This window comes from Podarcis muralis, chromosome 3 (assembly GCF_964188315.1).
Source record: "Podarcis muralis chromosome 3, rPodMur119.hap1.1, whole genome shotgun sequence".
Classification (NCBI taxonomy): Eukaryota; Metazoa; Chordata; class Lepidosauria; order Squamata; family Lacertidae; genus Podarcis; species Podarcis muralis.
Genome location: NC_135657.1, coordinates 81841595 through 81858297, shown reverse-complemented (window position 1 = coordinate 81858297; position 16703 = coordinate 81841595). Strand labels below are relative to the sequence as shown.

The following is a 16703-nucleotide window of genomic DNA, read 5'->3' as shown; positions in this document are numbered from 1 at the left end:
TTGTGGGGCTTCCCTGAATAAAGCCTGCTTACAGTTGCTCAATATCTGCTCAGCCCCATTGTGTATGTGAAGCGAGACTGCATGGAATAGAGCGCCCCCATCTCCTACAGGCCTGCCTGCCTCTCGCAAGCAGTTCCTGCTCGCTCCTCCCCTCCCTGTTCTCTCGCTTTCCCCGCACAACATCCATGACGTACCTTTATTTCTAGCATAGTGACTCTAGGGCTCTCGCATTAGTAGGATTATTATTATTTACCCTAACTCGGGGACCCCAGATTTCTGACTTCGGAGGCACCATCTGCTTTCTTATAAACAACACACACCGCCACGTCCAGGAAGCAAAAACCGGGAGCTTAAAAACTGGCTCCTATTTTTTTTTTAAGTTGCTTTAAAAAAAAATTGCGGGAAATTCAATTTTTAAAGGGCTGCTCACAAACTTTCCCTAGTACATCACATCGCAACCACGCCGACCGGCCGCTTCTCTTACTAGGCTCTCGTAGCTCCTGGGATGCTCCTTCCCCGTCCAGTCCGTGCGCTTAGGAAGCAACTGGGGGGAGAAAAAAAGACACACACCCCCGGTCACCGAGGGCTACTAGCCGCCCCCCACCCCACCCCCCCTCCCGACGCCCCAGCAGCGCCCGCCCGCCCGGGATGGCGGAGGAAAGGGGAGGGGAGGAGGCGAGGCCGTTGCAGCCGCCGGCGCTGAGGCGGATGGAGAGCGCCGGGCTGGAAGGCGCTCGCAGCGCTTACCTCCTTCTCGGCGACTTCTCGGATCAGGACCTGCGGGAGCAACAAAAGAGGAGCGGAAGGAGGGCCGTCAGAAGCCGGAGGAGGAGGCGGCAGCAGCCCACCCCGCAGGCCCAGACCCCGGCGCCAGCGCGCTTACCTGAGCCGCTTCCTCGCAGGGTCCGTTCTCCAGAAAGCGGGCGATGAGGAAATAGAGCTCTGCAGGGGGGGTGGGAAGAAGGGCGAAAACGGGGGGGTTGAGAAAGGCGAACACGCGCCGTGAGAGGGGGGGGGGAGAAACACGGCCTTGGAGGAGGAGGAGGCGGCAGCCCGGCCCCTCACTTACCCGCTCGCAGCTCCGCCGAGTGCCTGCCGCTGTTGTTGCTCCCGCCGCCTCCGCCGCCGCCGTCCCCGGACATGGCGAGCGAGAGGAGCCCGGCTGGCTGAGGCCGAGCTCCCCCGGCGGCGGGGCCCTGCGAGCCGAAGACGACGACGGCGCTCGCCCGGGAGCTGTCACTGTTTGTTCGGCGGCAACAGCCGCAGCAGCGAGGCGCTCGGCTCCACCATTCAAGCCCCGGGCGGCAGTAGCAGCGGCGGCGGCAGCGGCAGCAGGAGGAGGAAACAACAACTCGCAGCAAAACCCGCCGCCAACCCAAGCGCTGCTGCTGCTGCTGCTGCTGCCTCTCTCGTCAGCCAGCCAGCCAGCCAGCTTCGGGCGCGAGCGAGCGAGAGAGCGGGCGGAGTAGAGAACGCGATCCCTCCGCCGAGACAAAGAGTCCCAGCCCCCCTCCCCTCAGGGCGGGCGCGCGCACACACAAACACGCACACGCCCCCCCTCCTCAACCCCCTTCACTCCCTTTCCTTCAGGTCGCCTTCCCCGGGGTTGGGTGGTGGTGGTATTGCGCTCCCCGCCCTAGAGAGCCCTGCCTCTCTTTTTCCCCCTCCTCCTCCCCCCCCTCCCCACACAAAACAACGCGCTCGAGCTGAAGCTCGCTCCGGACTAGTGGGGGGAAAGCCGAGCGAAGATGTCGGAGCGAGCGGGCAGAGGCGGGGTGTGGATGGGTGGGCGGGCAGCTTCGGCTGAAAGGCGCTTTCTCTGTAAGAGAAGGGCTGGGAGGCCTCGGCGGCGGAGGGATACGGCGCGCGCGGAGGCGGGAGGAGCGATGGAAGCGGGGGGGTTGTGCGCGAGAGAGGCCCTTTGGCGGCGGTGGCGCTGGAAGTTGCTCAGTTTCAATGTAGCCGAACTAGGAACCGAATGAGGCAAAAAAAAAATGCCCCCAGGGACCGCAGGCCCCACTGGGCGAAGCGGGCGTGAGAGGCTCCTCTCGGCGCTCGCCGTGCCAGGGCCTGCTGGGGGAGGGGGGTGAGCAGGTCGGGCCCGTCCTCTCCAGGCTTTCTCTCTTCTTCCACATGCCTCCTTGTCGCCTTTAAATGCTACAGATTCCCATCTGCTTGTAAGTTGCAATGTCATGCGTGGCTTTGGTTTGTTTTTTTCCTCTTTCCGAAGTGTTACTCATTAGGGGTGGGCGAGCGTGTTTATATGTATGTGTGTAAGGAAGAAATAAAAATGTATATATATTTTTCATACGCCTTGTCTCTACAGCTTTTCCTTTGTTATTGACTCTCTCCCTCTGGCTTAAAAGAGGAGCATGAAGTGACTTCCTGGTGTTATTAAAAGGTGCAATGTCAACATTTGCGTTTGCCCTGGTTTATTACTTAGATAGTGGGAGACGGCGGGTTAAGACAGCAATATTATTATGAAAGCAGACAAGTGAAAAGGATGAAAATGGATGCAACCTATGGCTGGACTTGAGGTAATTTACAGCTGGATCGATAACATACAGAAGGGTTATCGCATGATTAATGGTTACATTTACATTTTGTGTTTCATGCTGTATTTAGGTAATGAACAGGGCTCACCTGCCTAAAGTGTTTATTTCCATCTTAGGGAAGTGCCTTTAGAGGCATGATGTGCTACAGTTTGAATTTTATCAGAGTAAACAGTGGTCAGCATATGTTATGTAATATATCAATGTTTTGGGATTGAAAGTTGGGCATAGGGCAATTTTTGTATTCCAAAAAAGAAAGAAAAAGCGGCCATTTAAGCAATTAGTGCAAATCAGTTAAAACTGCTCATCAAATACAGTAAAGCTACAGTGATATGTTCCAGAGATGCTCGAACTATGCTAACCTAAAATGATTTCCTCTCTCCCAAGTTGCAGCTTTGAACGAAAATAAGGTATGTAGTTTTCAAGTAAATAATTATATAATACGTTGTATTAATGATTTTATAAGTGTCAAGTTATTAAGGCCCCAGCTCACAAAAGAGGCTGCATATATGCTTATTTCAGCACAAAACTGGAACTGTAGTAAGACTGCAATCCTACACCAACTTACCCTGAAATAAGCCCTGTTAAACTCGGTGGGTCTTCCTTCTGAGTAAACTTGAATATGATTGCATTGCAAGAGCAATTGCTACAGTAGACTTTTGCATCATATCACAAAAAAGAGAAAGCATATATCTGGAAAATGTATGAAGGTATGATTTGCAGTAAGTCCCACACTGCTTTTAGTTATTTCTGGAATTAGAAAAATTGATATCTAGAAGGTACACATGTCATCCTGAGATGAGTAACAAATTAATACAGGATTAATATTAAGTTAGAACTGAAGTGATTTTGTACTACAAGCTTTTCTGTTTTAGTATCTTCACCATTTCATTTTCCTACTATTTTTGTGGCCCCCATTTGAACCTGATACTTTTATTTTACATTATAGAATTGTATGAAGGTTTTAATTTAATCAATCTTTTAATAAAGTACTATATTTTTCAGTTACTCTGGAGCCTTATATTTGAGATGTAGAATGTGAATAAAGACCTTAATAGGCAGTGCTAATAAGATTTGCAAGTTTATCCTGCTCTTTTTATGGTTGCTTATATGTGTACAAATATAGCTAAGGTATTTATATGAATTATGATCTATTGATATTGGATCTGTATTTCAATGTTACTTACTCTGAAAGAAATTAGTTTTTAATTAGAAGAAAGATTATTGTGACTATAAAGGCTTTCCTTTTTTGTATTATATATCCCACAATAATTCTGTTGATTGAATTCACATACAAAAACACTAACATTTCTATTATCACCAGTATAGCACACTAAAAATACAAGCAGAGGGTGCAATTCTATCATTTTAAAATTATTTCTCTGCAATAAGATCATTGGCTTTTGTTTTGCATGCAAGTTGTTTTTTTCTTCTACATAAGTCTTAGAATTATTTTGGTATTGTACATTTAGAATAGAGGATGTTGAGGTTTGTTCGTTCTTTTAATTGTAACTGCTTATTATCAGTGATATCTCAGTAGTGCATTGTGCTAAGTCCCAGTAATGTTATTGTTTTCTTTGCTAGAAAAATGTATTTCTGAAATCTCTCACACGGTCTCCAGTAGTATATTTTGAAATTCCTGCATTTGTGTCGAGTTGCATTATCCTTAAAGAGAAATATTTTAGTTCCACTGTCATTGAGAAGTAATAGGTTCTTTGTGAACTGCTTCTGTTATAATGAGGTTTGTGCTACACAAGTAAGATTCCCCTTTTCATAATAAAATAGCTATTTAAAATATGTAACAATGTAGTCTTAACTAGTAACGTTATGGTTTTAATTTTACAAAATCACATTATAATTACAGGTGGTAGTAACATGGTTTTAATTTAACTTTCTGAAAATGAATGTTTGGCATTCCTTTCATTACTGTAGGGTTGCTGAGTTTCAGGAAACTTACAAAGATTTGTTTTCCCCATGGTAGATGCAACACCATATTTTACAGAGAAATTGAAAGACCTTTAGTAGCAGTTTATGAAACTCTTTCCTTCTTTAGAAAAATATTTGACAATAAAAATATTTGCTGTATTTAAAACAAATGTAGATAACACTGACTGTAGTATTTCTGGAATATTAGAAATAGATATAATTAACTGCATATCATTGTATGTACATTTATTTCAGTAAGACAGGAAATTGTGAGAAACATCAAGGGCATTGCCCCAAAGGAAAATGCTTTTATTAAGGCTGAGAAACACTTTGGGGGATGGATCCAAAGAAACATGAGTGGAACAACTATGCTTATTATTGTTTCATGAACTGTTTGAAAACTTCATGGAACAAAGTACCTGGAGGTACACCACAGTATGCAAATAAAGTATGGTCCATACTGTAGTGCAGGCTTCCTCAACCTCGGCCCTCCAGATGTTTTGAGACTACAATTCCCAGCATCCCTGACCACTGGTCCTGCTAGCTAGGGATCATGGGAGTTGTAGGCCAGAAACATCTGGAAGACCAAGGTTGAGGAAGCCTGCTGTAGTGTATAAGTGCTGCATCTAGGCATATGATCAATTATAGGGAGATAGGGGGGCCCATGTTGTTTAAGAGGTGTTCCCCACTGCAAAGCAAGCTCTAAGAGCTAGGGTGCAACTATTTCTACATTGCAATATTCACCCTGCAATGCAGAACTCTTTGCACCCCAGCCATTAAGGTTTGCTTTGCAATGGGGAGCTTCTCACACCTTATCCATTAGGGCTTGCTTTCCAAATGTGTGATTTAAACTTATAAGCATTTCTGGAAGATTTGGAGCTAGATGCAAAGGTGCCCTTCCACATCTGCAAGGGCCTTTATTCTACTAGAGGCTCTTGCAAATGTAAAGGAAAAAAATGTGATTTTCATCTACTTCTCCCTCCTTCTTCAGTCAACCTGAGCAACCTTCCATGCTTTTTGAAAGGTTTCACAATCCTCTGGAGCAGAGGTTTAAGGAATCCTTAAGAATCAAATTCCCCCTTCCGTTCATAGAAGCCGAGAGTGACGCTCATGCTACCTCTAATGCCAACCAATGGAAACCAGAGAGATATAGCAAACTGTCTTTCACAAGTGGTTGTGCAATGATTTGCACTAACTGTGTTGCACTTTCTTTCACATAATGCTACGTCATAAATAGCCCTTCCATGAGCAGAAAATGCTTTCTGCTTGTGGAACAACACATTTGGCTTTAAACATACTGTTACAATAAAATAGCAGGAAATACTTTATTTTTGAAAGGAAATAGCAATGTTTCTACATATTTATCATAACTAACATACTAGTAGAACACAGTATTAGTAAACGACCTCTAATGAATATGGATTGATAACTCAAGTTATGCAGTACCATTTTCAGACCCACTTATAGTGCATTATCAATATATTTGCATAAATGTTTTTGCTGGCACACACCCTGTTGAGGAAAGTGGTGAAATGAGGAATGTTGTGAAAAGTTGTTTAAAATGACTATACAAATACATTTCTGCAAAAACCCAGAGCAATACATCTCTTGCCTTGCCTGTTTTGTACTTTTCAACTTGCAATTTTAGTAACGAGGAACAAGTACAATGGGCAAGTTGCCAGGGCTGATACACTGAGAATATGTGAGGGTAGATTCTTGAATTTATTTGTTGCACAATCAAAGGCCTGAAACATAGTCAGGGAATTAAAGTTATCCTAAATTGTCACATTCTATAGTGGGAAGTAGTGCTGAAAATATATGTGAGGGGTGATGCCTGTAGTTGAGATGTCTTGCAAACATTTTTTTTCAATGAACTTCATATCCTTTTTAATATTTCTTACACTGGCTCTCTTCCTATATAGTTATTTTTTACTATTTTGTCTCTCGTGTTAAATTTTACATACAAGTGTGCATCAAGGTATTCTAAATGCTAATTATGTAAACATTGTCCAGGATTAACATTTGCACATTTTTCCTTAGACATTTCATGTAATTTCAGTCCTAGAAGTTCAGTCATGACATGTGAGTATTGTGGGTGGGGACTAGCAGAATAATCATAACTACAGGAAGTTATGGCATTTAGGAGCCTCTGGGAGGGACTGTTGCCAACTAAACTGGCAGGTGAGTGTGGACATGAGTTTTGAGGAGTGGGCCCTAGGTGACATGACTGGGCTGAACAGGTTGGTTTTTGTTTGCCCTGTCTCCCAGATCATCCCTTTTGGGGGACTTATGTTGTTCTAAGTTCCACCACCTTATCTCCAGCCCAACCAGGGTGAGGGGCTTACACTACCAAAGCCCCAGCTTAGAAAGAAAGTATGAGATCTGCTGAATCTAAACACTCTCATCCCAGAGGATCTTGAGTTTGGCTCAGACAATTAATAAGCAAACCTGCATACTAGCAGTTCTAAATAGATACATATTATTTTTTTTTATTTTTTTTTTTATTTACATGCTGCCTTTTGCCCAGTGCGGGACCCAAGGCTGCTCACGGCATATATTAATACAGTTACAACTAAAAGACACAATAAATATAAATATTTAAAACAAATAAATAACTATTAAAAACAGCACTGAAAACAAAACTATTTTAAAACACACATGTACAAAGTATAACACTCATCGTCTGAAGACCCTGCAGCAACAGTCAGTTAATAGCTAAAGGCCTGTACCTTTGGAAAGTTGTAATTTTTAGTTCACAGTACTGCTTTCAATTGGCTTTTGTCCCTAAATGCAGCTGCCTACCTCACTTCACTACAGTTACTTAATGACAGTTACTGTCATGAAGCTAAACCAATCTGCTAAGAAGCTACAACACAGCAGACTAGTGAGCTACCTAACGCTAATGTAGTTTCTGATGCTGTGTATCTATTTCAAAAATTAGGATTATTTCATAGAAGTCAAGGGCTTTGTTCACTATGAGTGATTGAAAGAAAGCTTGAGTAAAGTTACAACTTTCTACAGCATCTACAGAAATGTTCCTCAAAGTTACAAAGAAGATCCTTCTCAAAGATTGATCCTGATCTTAGCTTTCTGGTATCATCACCAAGCAAGCCTCAAGATAATAGAAGGGAAAACAACATTTGAGGTGTCAACAGCTCAGAACCAGTGCCCTGATACAAAGGTGGTGTGGGGAGGGGGAGTCCCCCAAATTGGCTGTTTGGTGGACAGGAGGACTGGATTAAGCACCCTCTGTCTCTTTCTAAACAGCTGATCAGCTAAATGTTACATTTTTGAAGTGTTACCCGTGTGCAGTCCCTAAGCTGTAGGATGTGAGAGGATAACTGAGTAATGTTAATTTTTATACACACAAATGAATCTGCTACAAATCTGTAGAGAGTGAGGAAACAATTCTTGGAAGATGGGTTCCACATGGATTGAGGGGTTACTCAGTCAGGGCACTGATCTTAATACACAGCCTTGTGTTTAATATGTTGCATCTTTCAAGACATTGGTCAGATGAGTGACTTGCCCTGTAGAACAGTTTAACAATAATATGTGGTGGTATGGAGTGGAATGGCATGATATTTCATTCTTTTACAAATGTCATCAGTTGCTACTATCTAAAATCAATAATAAGCCCATGGGGAGAAGTTACATAGAAGTGTATGCCTACTGTTATTCAAGTCTGTTATTCAAGCCTACACAGTTATTCAAGTCTAAGCCTCCTTACGTTAGATATTTCATTTAAAGATACATCACTAGCATCATCTTAAACTACCATTTGCTGGCAGCGTTCAAGCTATTTCTTAAGTTGATGAACCATGGTTTATGAAGCCAGGAACGAGAATTTGGATCAAATGTTCTTCCATTCACACAGCAGCTTCATTCTTGGCTTGCTGTAAGCCCAAGTTCCCATTATATCTGAACAGGATGATTCTGGTTTACTGTCAGTTAACAAGCCAAGATAATGAGCCAGGATTTGAGGGGTGAGGCAGAGAAGGAGCACTTGTTCCCAGAATCATAAACCTTGGTCATCCAAAACCTTGCCGTTGTGTATCTTTCCAACATATGCCATTCCTTTTTAAATTCTGTAAATAACCATTTATCTAGTCTCCTATGGTTATTAAGAATCCTCTGGGTATCGGATGGGGAGCTTTCTGGAGAAAGGTTTAAACAGTGTTATGGTGTGCATGGAATGTTGCAAGTTCAATCCCTAACCTTTCCAGTTAAAGTCTCAGGTAACAGCATTCAAAAAGACCCATCCACTGTCACATTAGGCTGCCTAGAGCTAGCGGGACCTATAACCTGGCTTCAGAATATAACAAGAGTCCTTTGGTATCAGACCAAAACCACCTTGTCCAGCACCCTGTTCTCACTGTAACCAAACAGATAACTAGGGAAAGCCCATAAGCAGGAGGGCATGAGTGCAACAGCACTCTTCCCTCTTGTGTTCCCAGCAACTTGGATTCAGACACATACTGCCTCTGACACTGGGGGTAGTACATAGCCATTATGACTAGTAGCCTTTGATAGTCTTATGCATGAATTTTAAAGTCCTCCAAGTTAGTGGCCACCACTACATGTTGTGAAATAAATTTCCGTAGTTTTAATTACATGCTGTGTGAGGAAATGCCTCCTTTTGCACATTCATCTTCATTTGATGAGCCCTAGTTCTAGTAGGGACGCGGGTGGCGCTGTGGGTTAAACCACTGAGCCTAGGGCTTGCCGATCAGAAGTTTGGCGGTCCGAATCTCTGCGACAGAGTGAATGCCTGTTTCTCGATCCCTGCTCCTGCTAACCTACCAGTTCGAAAGCACTTCAAAGTGCAAATAGATAAATAGGTATCGCTCCGGTGGGAAGGTAAACGGCGTTTCCGTGTGCTGCTCTGGTTCGCCAGAAGCGGCTTAGTCATGCTGGCCACATGTACGCCGGCTCCCTCAGCCAATAAAGCGAGATGAGCACCGCAACCCCTGAGTCGTCCACGACTGGACCTAATGGTCAGGGGTCCCTTTACCTTTACCTAGTTCTAGTATTAGGAGAAGAAGAAAACATTCACATTCTACTTTCTGCCAGTGTGTATAATTTTATATGCCTCTATTTTACTTGCCTTTTTCAGATTTAAAAGCCCCAAAGACTTTGTATAAGACAGCATCATATATATACATAAAAGCTTGATAAGGCCACAAACTACTACCAACTGAGTTTAGGCACACAAGATTAGTAAAGTTTTCTGTGGACATAATGCAAGCCTTTCCTGATACGAAAGCACTTTTTTCTGAAGCATCACATTGCTAGGAAGCAACTTAATTAAGGAAGAATGGAATAATGTTTTACTGCAGATTTCCTTTATCAAAGTTATAACAATATCTTTCAAGAATGATTAATTCGGTGACTCGGAAGGTCTACTGATTGTTCCTTTATTTGTAGGTATTTTAATGTAGTTCAATGTTTATATTTCTATCTACAATTGACACTAAATAAAGTATTTATAAAACTAATATGAACTGGTTATATCTAACAGAAGTTCTTTGAAAGCCATTAAGAATTCAAATATATTTCTAAAGCTTTTATCGCATATTTATTGTTTTTGCATTCACTAAATGAGCTACTTCCAAATCAGTTATTCACTATGCATTCAAGTATACAGTTTCCTTACATCATATGTCTGTTTAATGTACATGTAAAACACATAATGTACAAACACATTCCATTTGTCACAATAAGATATATGGGGGAAAGATCAATTATTCCTACTTGGTTAGAACAGTATATTGTCTGCTTTCACAGTCTTGTCTCTTGGGAATTGGCTCTTGCAGCTGTTGAATTGTTTTGCTTACATATTATAAGTGGAGCTATCTACCGATTTTAAACCTTTTAGTCGATTAATCATCGTGACTTTCAACAAAATAATTTAAATTTAAATTTCAAATTGATATAAATGAAGGGGCCTTTTTGAGATATTGAAGGAACTATGAGAGCACACAGTGGATTAAGGAAAAGCTGACGTTCATTTTTGATCACTCAGAATATCCTTTTTCATTCTCCGTTACAGTTACACTAGAACCAAAATAGCTTTAAAAAGAACTGTGTGTTTAAGACACAGCCTCGCTGTTTAACATTTGCACCTACTGATTAATATAGTAAAAATTCAGCATATTAATTGCCAATTAAATATTTAAGTGGTGGTGGGCAAAGTAAACCCATATATTGATGTGACAAACTACCACAAAGCAAGTACGGTCAGCATCTCATGTGAGTGAAATAAAGCAAGGAAATTATGAAAATTTCTGATGGGCTGCTCACACGTTTTTAATGTGCACATATGTGCATGCGATGTATGTGAACTTACAAGACTGGCTACACTTCCGGATACAGTGGCTGTGCAGTAATGCGCAGCAGCCAATTTTGCTTGCATGTGAAGGGGCCCTGAGCAGCTATGCCTCCTGCTAATAACATCCTTGATTAGTTATTAGTCAAAATGCAGCACTTATACACAGCCCAACAAGACAACAGCATGAACCCACCGACAGCATACGATTCAGTAGGGCTAACTTAATCCAAAAAACTCCCCCTCACACATGCACAAACAAATCCCACTGTAGACAACGAAAAACAACTGGTTGTCCACCTCAACCTCTCACCACTAAGGAAACATAACAAGCGAATAGAAAGAGAACCTACCCAAGTGATGCTGACACAAAAACCCCACACGTAAAAGAACACAAGTTTTACCACCCTACCCCCTCTCTCGTCCCGTTCCCCCCCCTCCCATTTTCCTCCCAACCCTATACTGCATATAAAGCCAATGTCTCACATTGGCTTCACAGCAAAGGTAACTAATCTGTAGGAAAAAACCTGAAGAAAGCGACAGTGCATGTGCTTTTGTAAACTAAAATCTTTAATTAAAAATATTTTTTTTAATGCATCACTTATTTGCCTGTTCATTGCATTTTATATTCACCCGTTATGCAAATGCATTCATTGCAATGCATGTTTTTATTGTTTTAGCTACTATCTTTGCCTCCTTAATTTTGCCATTCTTGGGTTGTTTTAATTGTATTTGTGGTGAGGCTGCTGTTAACGCCAGTCGGGAAACTGCAGTTAGTGCAGAATGCAATGGCTAGCTTTCTAATTGGGGTAATTTATTGCAAATTTGCGACACCATTTTTTTTATTTTTTAAAAAATTGAACTGGTTTTAGCATGCTACTGGGCCAGGTTTAAGCTTTTGATATTTATCTATAAAGCCGTAAGCAACTTCTGACCAGGTTCTCTAAGGGTATGCCTTCTCCCCTAAGATTGTCAAATGAGGCCCTCCTGTTTGTTCCACTGTCAGTGGAGGTCTATTTGCAACAAGAAAGAGGTGGATGTTTTCTGTTATTGCACATGGTTTATAGAAAAGCTCCTCTTCTGAGATAAGGCAAGCGTCTACTTTTCCTTCATTACTGGCACTTGCTGAATGACTACTTCCTATTCTAGGCTTTGCCTGGCAATTAATACCAGCATATTGAGCCTTTCCTGACTTTGTTCCTGCTGCATTTACTGTGATTTATTATTATTATTATTATTATTATTATTATTATTATTATTACTACTACTACTACTACTACAATTATTATTATTATAGGTAAAAAAGGATTTTAAAACAAATAAATTATTGTTGGTATCCTGGAGGAAGCCAAACATTTTTATGAAAAAGTTGGGGTATAAATTCCTAAAATAATAAATTAATTAAAGCATCTTTTGTGGGATGGATACTGGGTTTTCAGCACTTCCCCACCCCTCCCCACGTGCACACACACACAAAGCACAACACACTTCTATCTGCATAGATGAATAAGCGGTACTCTTTTTAAAAAATGCATACCTCTATGGTCTGCTTTCCGAAGATCCAAGTGTAGTGTTTGTTTAATTTGATAATCAGTTGTTGTATTTCTTAGTATTTCAGCTGCAGACAACAACTAGTGAGTGGTAGGTGATAGGAGCAGCAGCAAGCAGGCCTGGTGCCAGTACCTGGACCAGCATGGTGCTGATGCTGACTGTTGCAATTCTTTTTAATACCGTATTTATGTGACTCTAATGTGCACCTCAATTTTCAAAACCTTGAAACCAAAGAAGTATTTACTAGCAAATGTAAATGCACCATCAAATCTAATGTGCACTCTAATTTCCGTGACGTAATTTGGCCCAAAAAGGTGTGCATTACATTCAAGTAAATACAGTGTGTATGTCTACAGAGTTCTAGACCTTTATTTATTTATTTATTTATTTATTTATTTATTTATTTATTTATATTATCATCATCATCATCATCATCATTTATTTTATACACACACACACACATATTTTCCACAGCAAAATGATGTGCATTCACACAAAAAATGTGCGTAGCAGCAGGGCAACAGAAGCAAACTCCATTTTATTCCCATAGTCACAATGATCCTATTATTTAACTGAATTTAAAACATGAAACTACACCTGCTCAGAATATTTCTTGTTTAAATTGGGGCTGTCTGTGTTTCAATCTCACATATCAGGAATATAGAAGCAGCTGTAAAGCATAGAATGACCTGGGGCGGTGAGGAGAGAAATGTTAATTCTGTTTCACAACTGAGGTAATACATGCGGCCATCTAAAGGGGGGGGGGTAGCTTGTAAGACCATTAAGTCCAGGTTCCGAAATTATCTACCTGCACCACTGCTGTATAGTAAATGCTCTAATTAGAACACCCAAATCGGTGCATTCATTCAATAGTAAATTATGTATTAAGTGTTTTTTGCAAGCTTCGCTGCAGGTTTCTGTCCAAAAGGTAGTTAATGTGAAGAAACCTGCTGAGTGAGGCTTTTCTTCTGTGCTTGCCCTGAAAAGTAAAAGTATAATAATCCCTTTCTTATATATCATATAGTCCTACTGCCGTCTAAAACAAAACATTATTTTGAGGCAGAGCTTTATTTTAGAAATGTCAGCTCTATTGGCAGCAGGTGAGCTGCTGAAATTATTCCTGAATTAAAATCCAGTCTACTTGTCGTCTTCTAGGTTGTGCCGAGTCAAAGCACTGCCACGATATTTGTGTCCCTAGCTGGCTGGTGAGATCACAGCAGAATGTGTCTTAACACCACCAGCAAATGTTGCTGTTGTGCAGTAGATAATAGTGTGTGTGATGATAGGAATTATATAGTTATTTATGTTCAGCAACATAGCAGCATCTCAGTCATCACACAGTCTGCTCTGGCAATACAGCTCTCTACGTGAAATAACGTGACACATTAGCTACAGCTGACTTGCCATATAAAAGGCCAGGGCTGCACCTCTAGCATTAGAAAGTAGTGGACAGTGTTGAGGCTGTGCCACTCACCTGACCTCTATTCAGCTAAGTCATGACAGCATAAGGGGTGGGTACTAAGCCTCCAAACCAGAGCACAATATACACCAGGAGGCTTGATTTGGTCAGAATCGAGTATACACTTTCGGAGTTAACACTAAATACATTACCTCTGGTAATGTAGAAGAATAGCCATTGCTGGTCTCTAGTACTATGTTCGAACGGTGATTCTGGATCATAATAATAATAATAAAATTTATTCATACCCCGCCTTCTCCGGTCAGAGCCGGGCTCAGGGCGGCTAACACCAATAAAATCACAGTAAAAACATAATAGGGGGGAAAGGAAAAGAAAAGAAAAAACCAATTTAAAATACAGGTTAAAATGCAATTTAAAATGCAGCCTCATTTTAAAAGTAGCTGGTAAATCATATTAGCATATTAATTAATAATAATAATAATAATAAATTTTATTTATATCCCGCCCTCCCCAGCCGAAGCCGGGCTCAGGGCGGCTAACAACACTAAAGCAGTACAAAAGTACAGCATAAACAACCCTCTAAAATCATTCATTATAAAATTAATTAATTCAAGCCACTGGCAACCATTGGGCCAGAGCTCCGCGAAGATTGGCGAGGGAGGGAGTCAGGCTGTGCCCTGGCCAAAGGCCTGGTGGAACAGCTCTGTCTTGCAGGCCCTGCGGAAAGATGTCAAGTCCCGCAGGGCCCTGGTCTCTTGTGACAGAGTGTTCCACCAGATCGGAGCCACAGCTGAAAAAGCCCTGGCTCTAGTTGAGGCCAGCCTAACTTCTCTGTGGCCTGGGACCTTCAAGATGTTTTTAGCATATTAGCAATTAGCATATTAACTAGCATGTTATTATTATTTATTAGTCCTCAGTATCATTTGATGCTCTTGCTCTCATTTTGAAAACATATCCATATTCTGAAAATAAATAAAGTTATTTTTAATACTATACTACACTACACTGAAATGTTTAAATGTTGCTTTGATTGTCCTTGAATCTTCCCACCACTCTTTCCACCCTCTCCTGCCACACCAGTGTGGCACACCACGCCCATTGAGAACCATGGTCCCAGACTCTCTTTCAGGTGCTCCTCAGTCTTTTCATTAAGGCTGTCTAGCAACAAAAGTATACCAGGGCCTCTTGTCCCTGTCTCCTTGGGCTCTCAAAATGGCAACCCCTCTGACGCAGGCAGAGTCTCAACCCAACTAGCAGATAAGAACTGGGAATGCAGCCCAGGTGTTTGAACCAATCCCCTTCAGCACAGCTCTTCCCCAAGTAGCGCAACAGGAAGTTCCCAGCAAGCCTTCCACTTCTCCTCTTGCACAGGATTTCTATGGTTGTAAATATTTCAGCCAACGTCCCAGCCCCCTAGATCTGTCTAATTGTAAGAAGTTCCTTCTAAAGCTAGCTGCTATTGAAGGTGGATGGCAAGGTGTGTAAAACAGGTTGATTCAGACAGTAAGGCTGAGAAGCCTTTGCAGTCTATCTGTACTGAAAAGTTAAAAGCATTGATTCAGATCACCTCCCACTCTGTCCTACTACTTGACAACTTTTAAAGTGGCACTGCAGAGAGAGATGCAGAAGTTAAAGTTAAGCCTTTAGTTCTTGGGGGGGGGGTCAAGAAATTATACACAGGCAAAAGCGCCAAATGTGTCAAAACAGCTTTAAAGACAGTATGAAGGTAATAGAATATATAAGAAATTATATTCTGCTAAATGGAAGGTAGCTTTTGGGAAATAAACTGAACACAAACACTACACCACTTTTAAGCTATCATTTCATCGTAATGGAAACAAACAGTTCTGAACAGCTGAAGAATACTTAAGCAAAATTTCTACCCTGCCTTTTGATGAAACCATATGTAAAAGCCTGCCGTACTGCTTAGTGACCTATGCATGTTGCTGCTCAGAGATTAACCATTTCATTTGAAGAAGAAACAAAATACCGGTACAGATGAGGACTGTAGGACTGGTGATGCAGCCCTTGAAAAATGGATGGTGGTAGTTTTTTAATGCAGTCTACATAAACCAGTGACACGATTAGTTACTACTGCTAATAAGAACTTAAGCTGGATGACTCGTCAATGGGATTTGTATCCAAACATAAACCTAATTACTCAGAAGAAAGCCCCATTAATTTCAGTAGGATCTGCTTCCAAGTAAATGTGCAAAGAAAGTGTTTATTCAACTTAAATTAGGGTACTTTAGCTTAATGTAAAATAGTTTTCTTTTACATTGTAGTATGCTATAGGTATACCAGCTTTGATTGCGTTTTCCATTTCCCTCTAATTAAATGCCAATAAAGTAATAGTTACATTTTAAAAATTATTAAAGGTTCAATTGAAAAAATGATATGTAAAAACTCATAATGAATCTCATTTCACCATTTCACTGTGGTTTAGACCACAGTGCCACCTGCATCCAAACTTTGATATAATGTCATGCATTTTCACAGCAAAGTATAAAGGGACCATTTGTGTACAATTAGTTGTTCTTCTAAATATGTAGTGGTTAAGACTGGAGGAGGGCAAATGTTGTACCTATTTTCAAAAAGGGGGAAAGAGAGGACCCAAATAATTACCGCCCAGTCAGTCTGACATCAATACCAGGGAAGATTCTGGAGCAGATCATTAAGCAAACAGTCTGTGAGCACCTAGAAAGGAATGCTGTGATCACCAATAGTCAGCATGGATTTCTGAAAAATAAGTCATGTCAGACTAACCTGATCTCGTTTTTTGACAGAATTACAACCCTGGTAGATGAAGGGAACGCAGTGGATGTAGCCTACCTTGACTTCAGCAAGGCATTTGACAAGGTGCCCCATGATATTCTTGTAAAGAAGCTGGTAAAATGCGGTCTTGACTATGCTACCACTCAGTGGA

The 16703-nt window shown here is 41.4% G+C and overlaps 2 protein-coding genes across 8 annotated transcripts in view; one reads left to right on the top strand and one right to left on the bottom strand.

Annotated features, from left to right (window-relative positions):
* PHIP (PHIP subunit of CUL4-Ring ligase complex) overlaps positions 1 to 1394 on the bottom strand; it is a 64747-nt gene extending 63353 nt beyond the window's left edge. For 3 of the 7 annotated variants that reach the window (XM_028722819.2, XM_028722821.2, XM_028722820.2), the window contains exons 1-4: positions 1070 to 1300; positions 884 to 942; positions 748 to 777; positions 485 to 544 (exon numbers count right to left, since the gene is read on the bottom strand). In XM_028722819.2, coding sequence (XP_028578652.2) covers positions 485 to 544; positions 748 to 777; positions 884 to 942; positions 1070 to 1142 — 222 coding nt within the window. In that variant the 5' untranslated portion in view covers positions 1143 to 1300. Of the gene's footprint in view, positions 1 to 484; positions 545 to 747; positions 778 to 883; positions 943 to 1069 lie in introns of all 7 variants that reach the window. The other 4 variants (XR_013392299.1, XM_077926201.1, XM_077926200.1 and 1 more) reach the window with 2 other exon arrangements.
* Positions 1395 to 1641: 247 nt separating this feature from the next.
* Positions 1642 to 16703, top strand: part of LOC114593894 (uncharacterized) — a 43181-nt gene continuing 28119 nt past the window's right edge. The window contains exons 1-2 of the transcript XR_013392304.1: positions 1642 to 2177; positions 2940 to 2962. The gene's annotated coding sequence lies outside the window, so the exon portion shown is untranslated. The remainder of the gene's footprint in view (positions 2178 to 2939; positions 2963 to 16703) is intronic.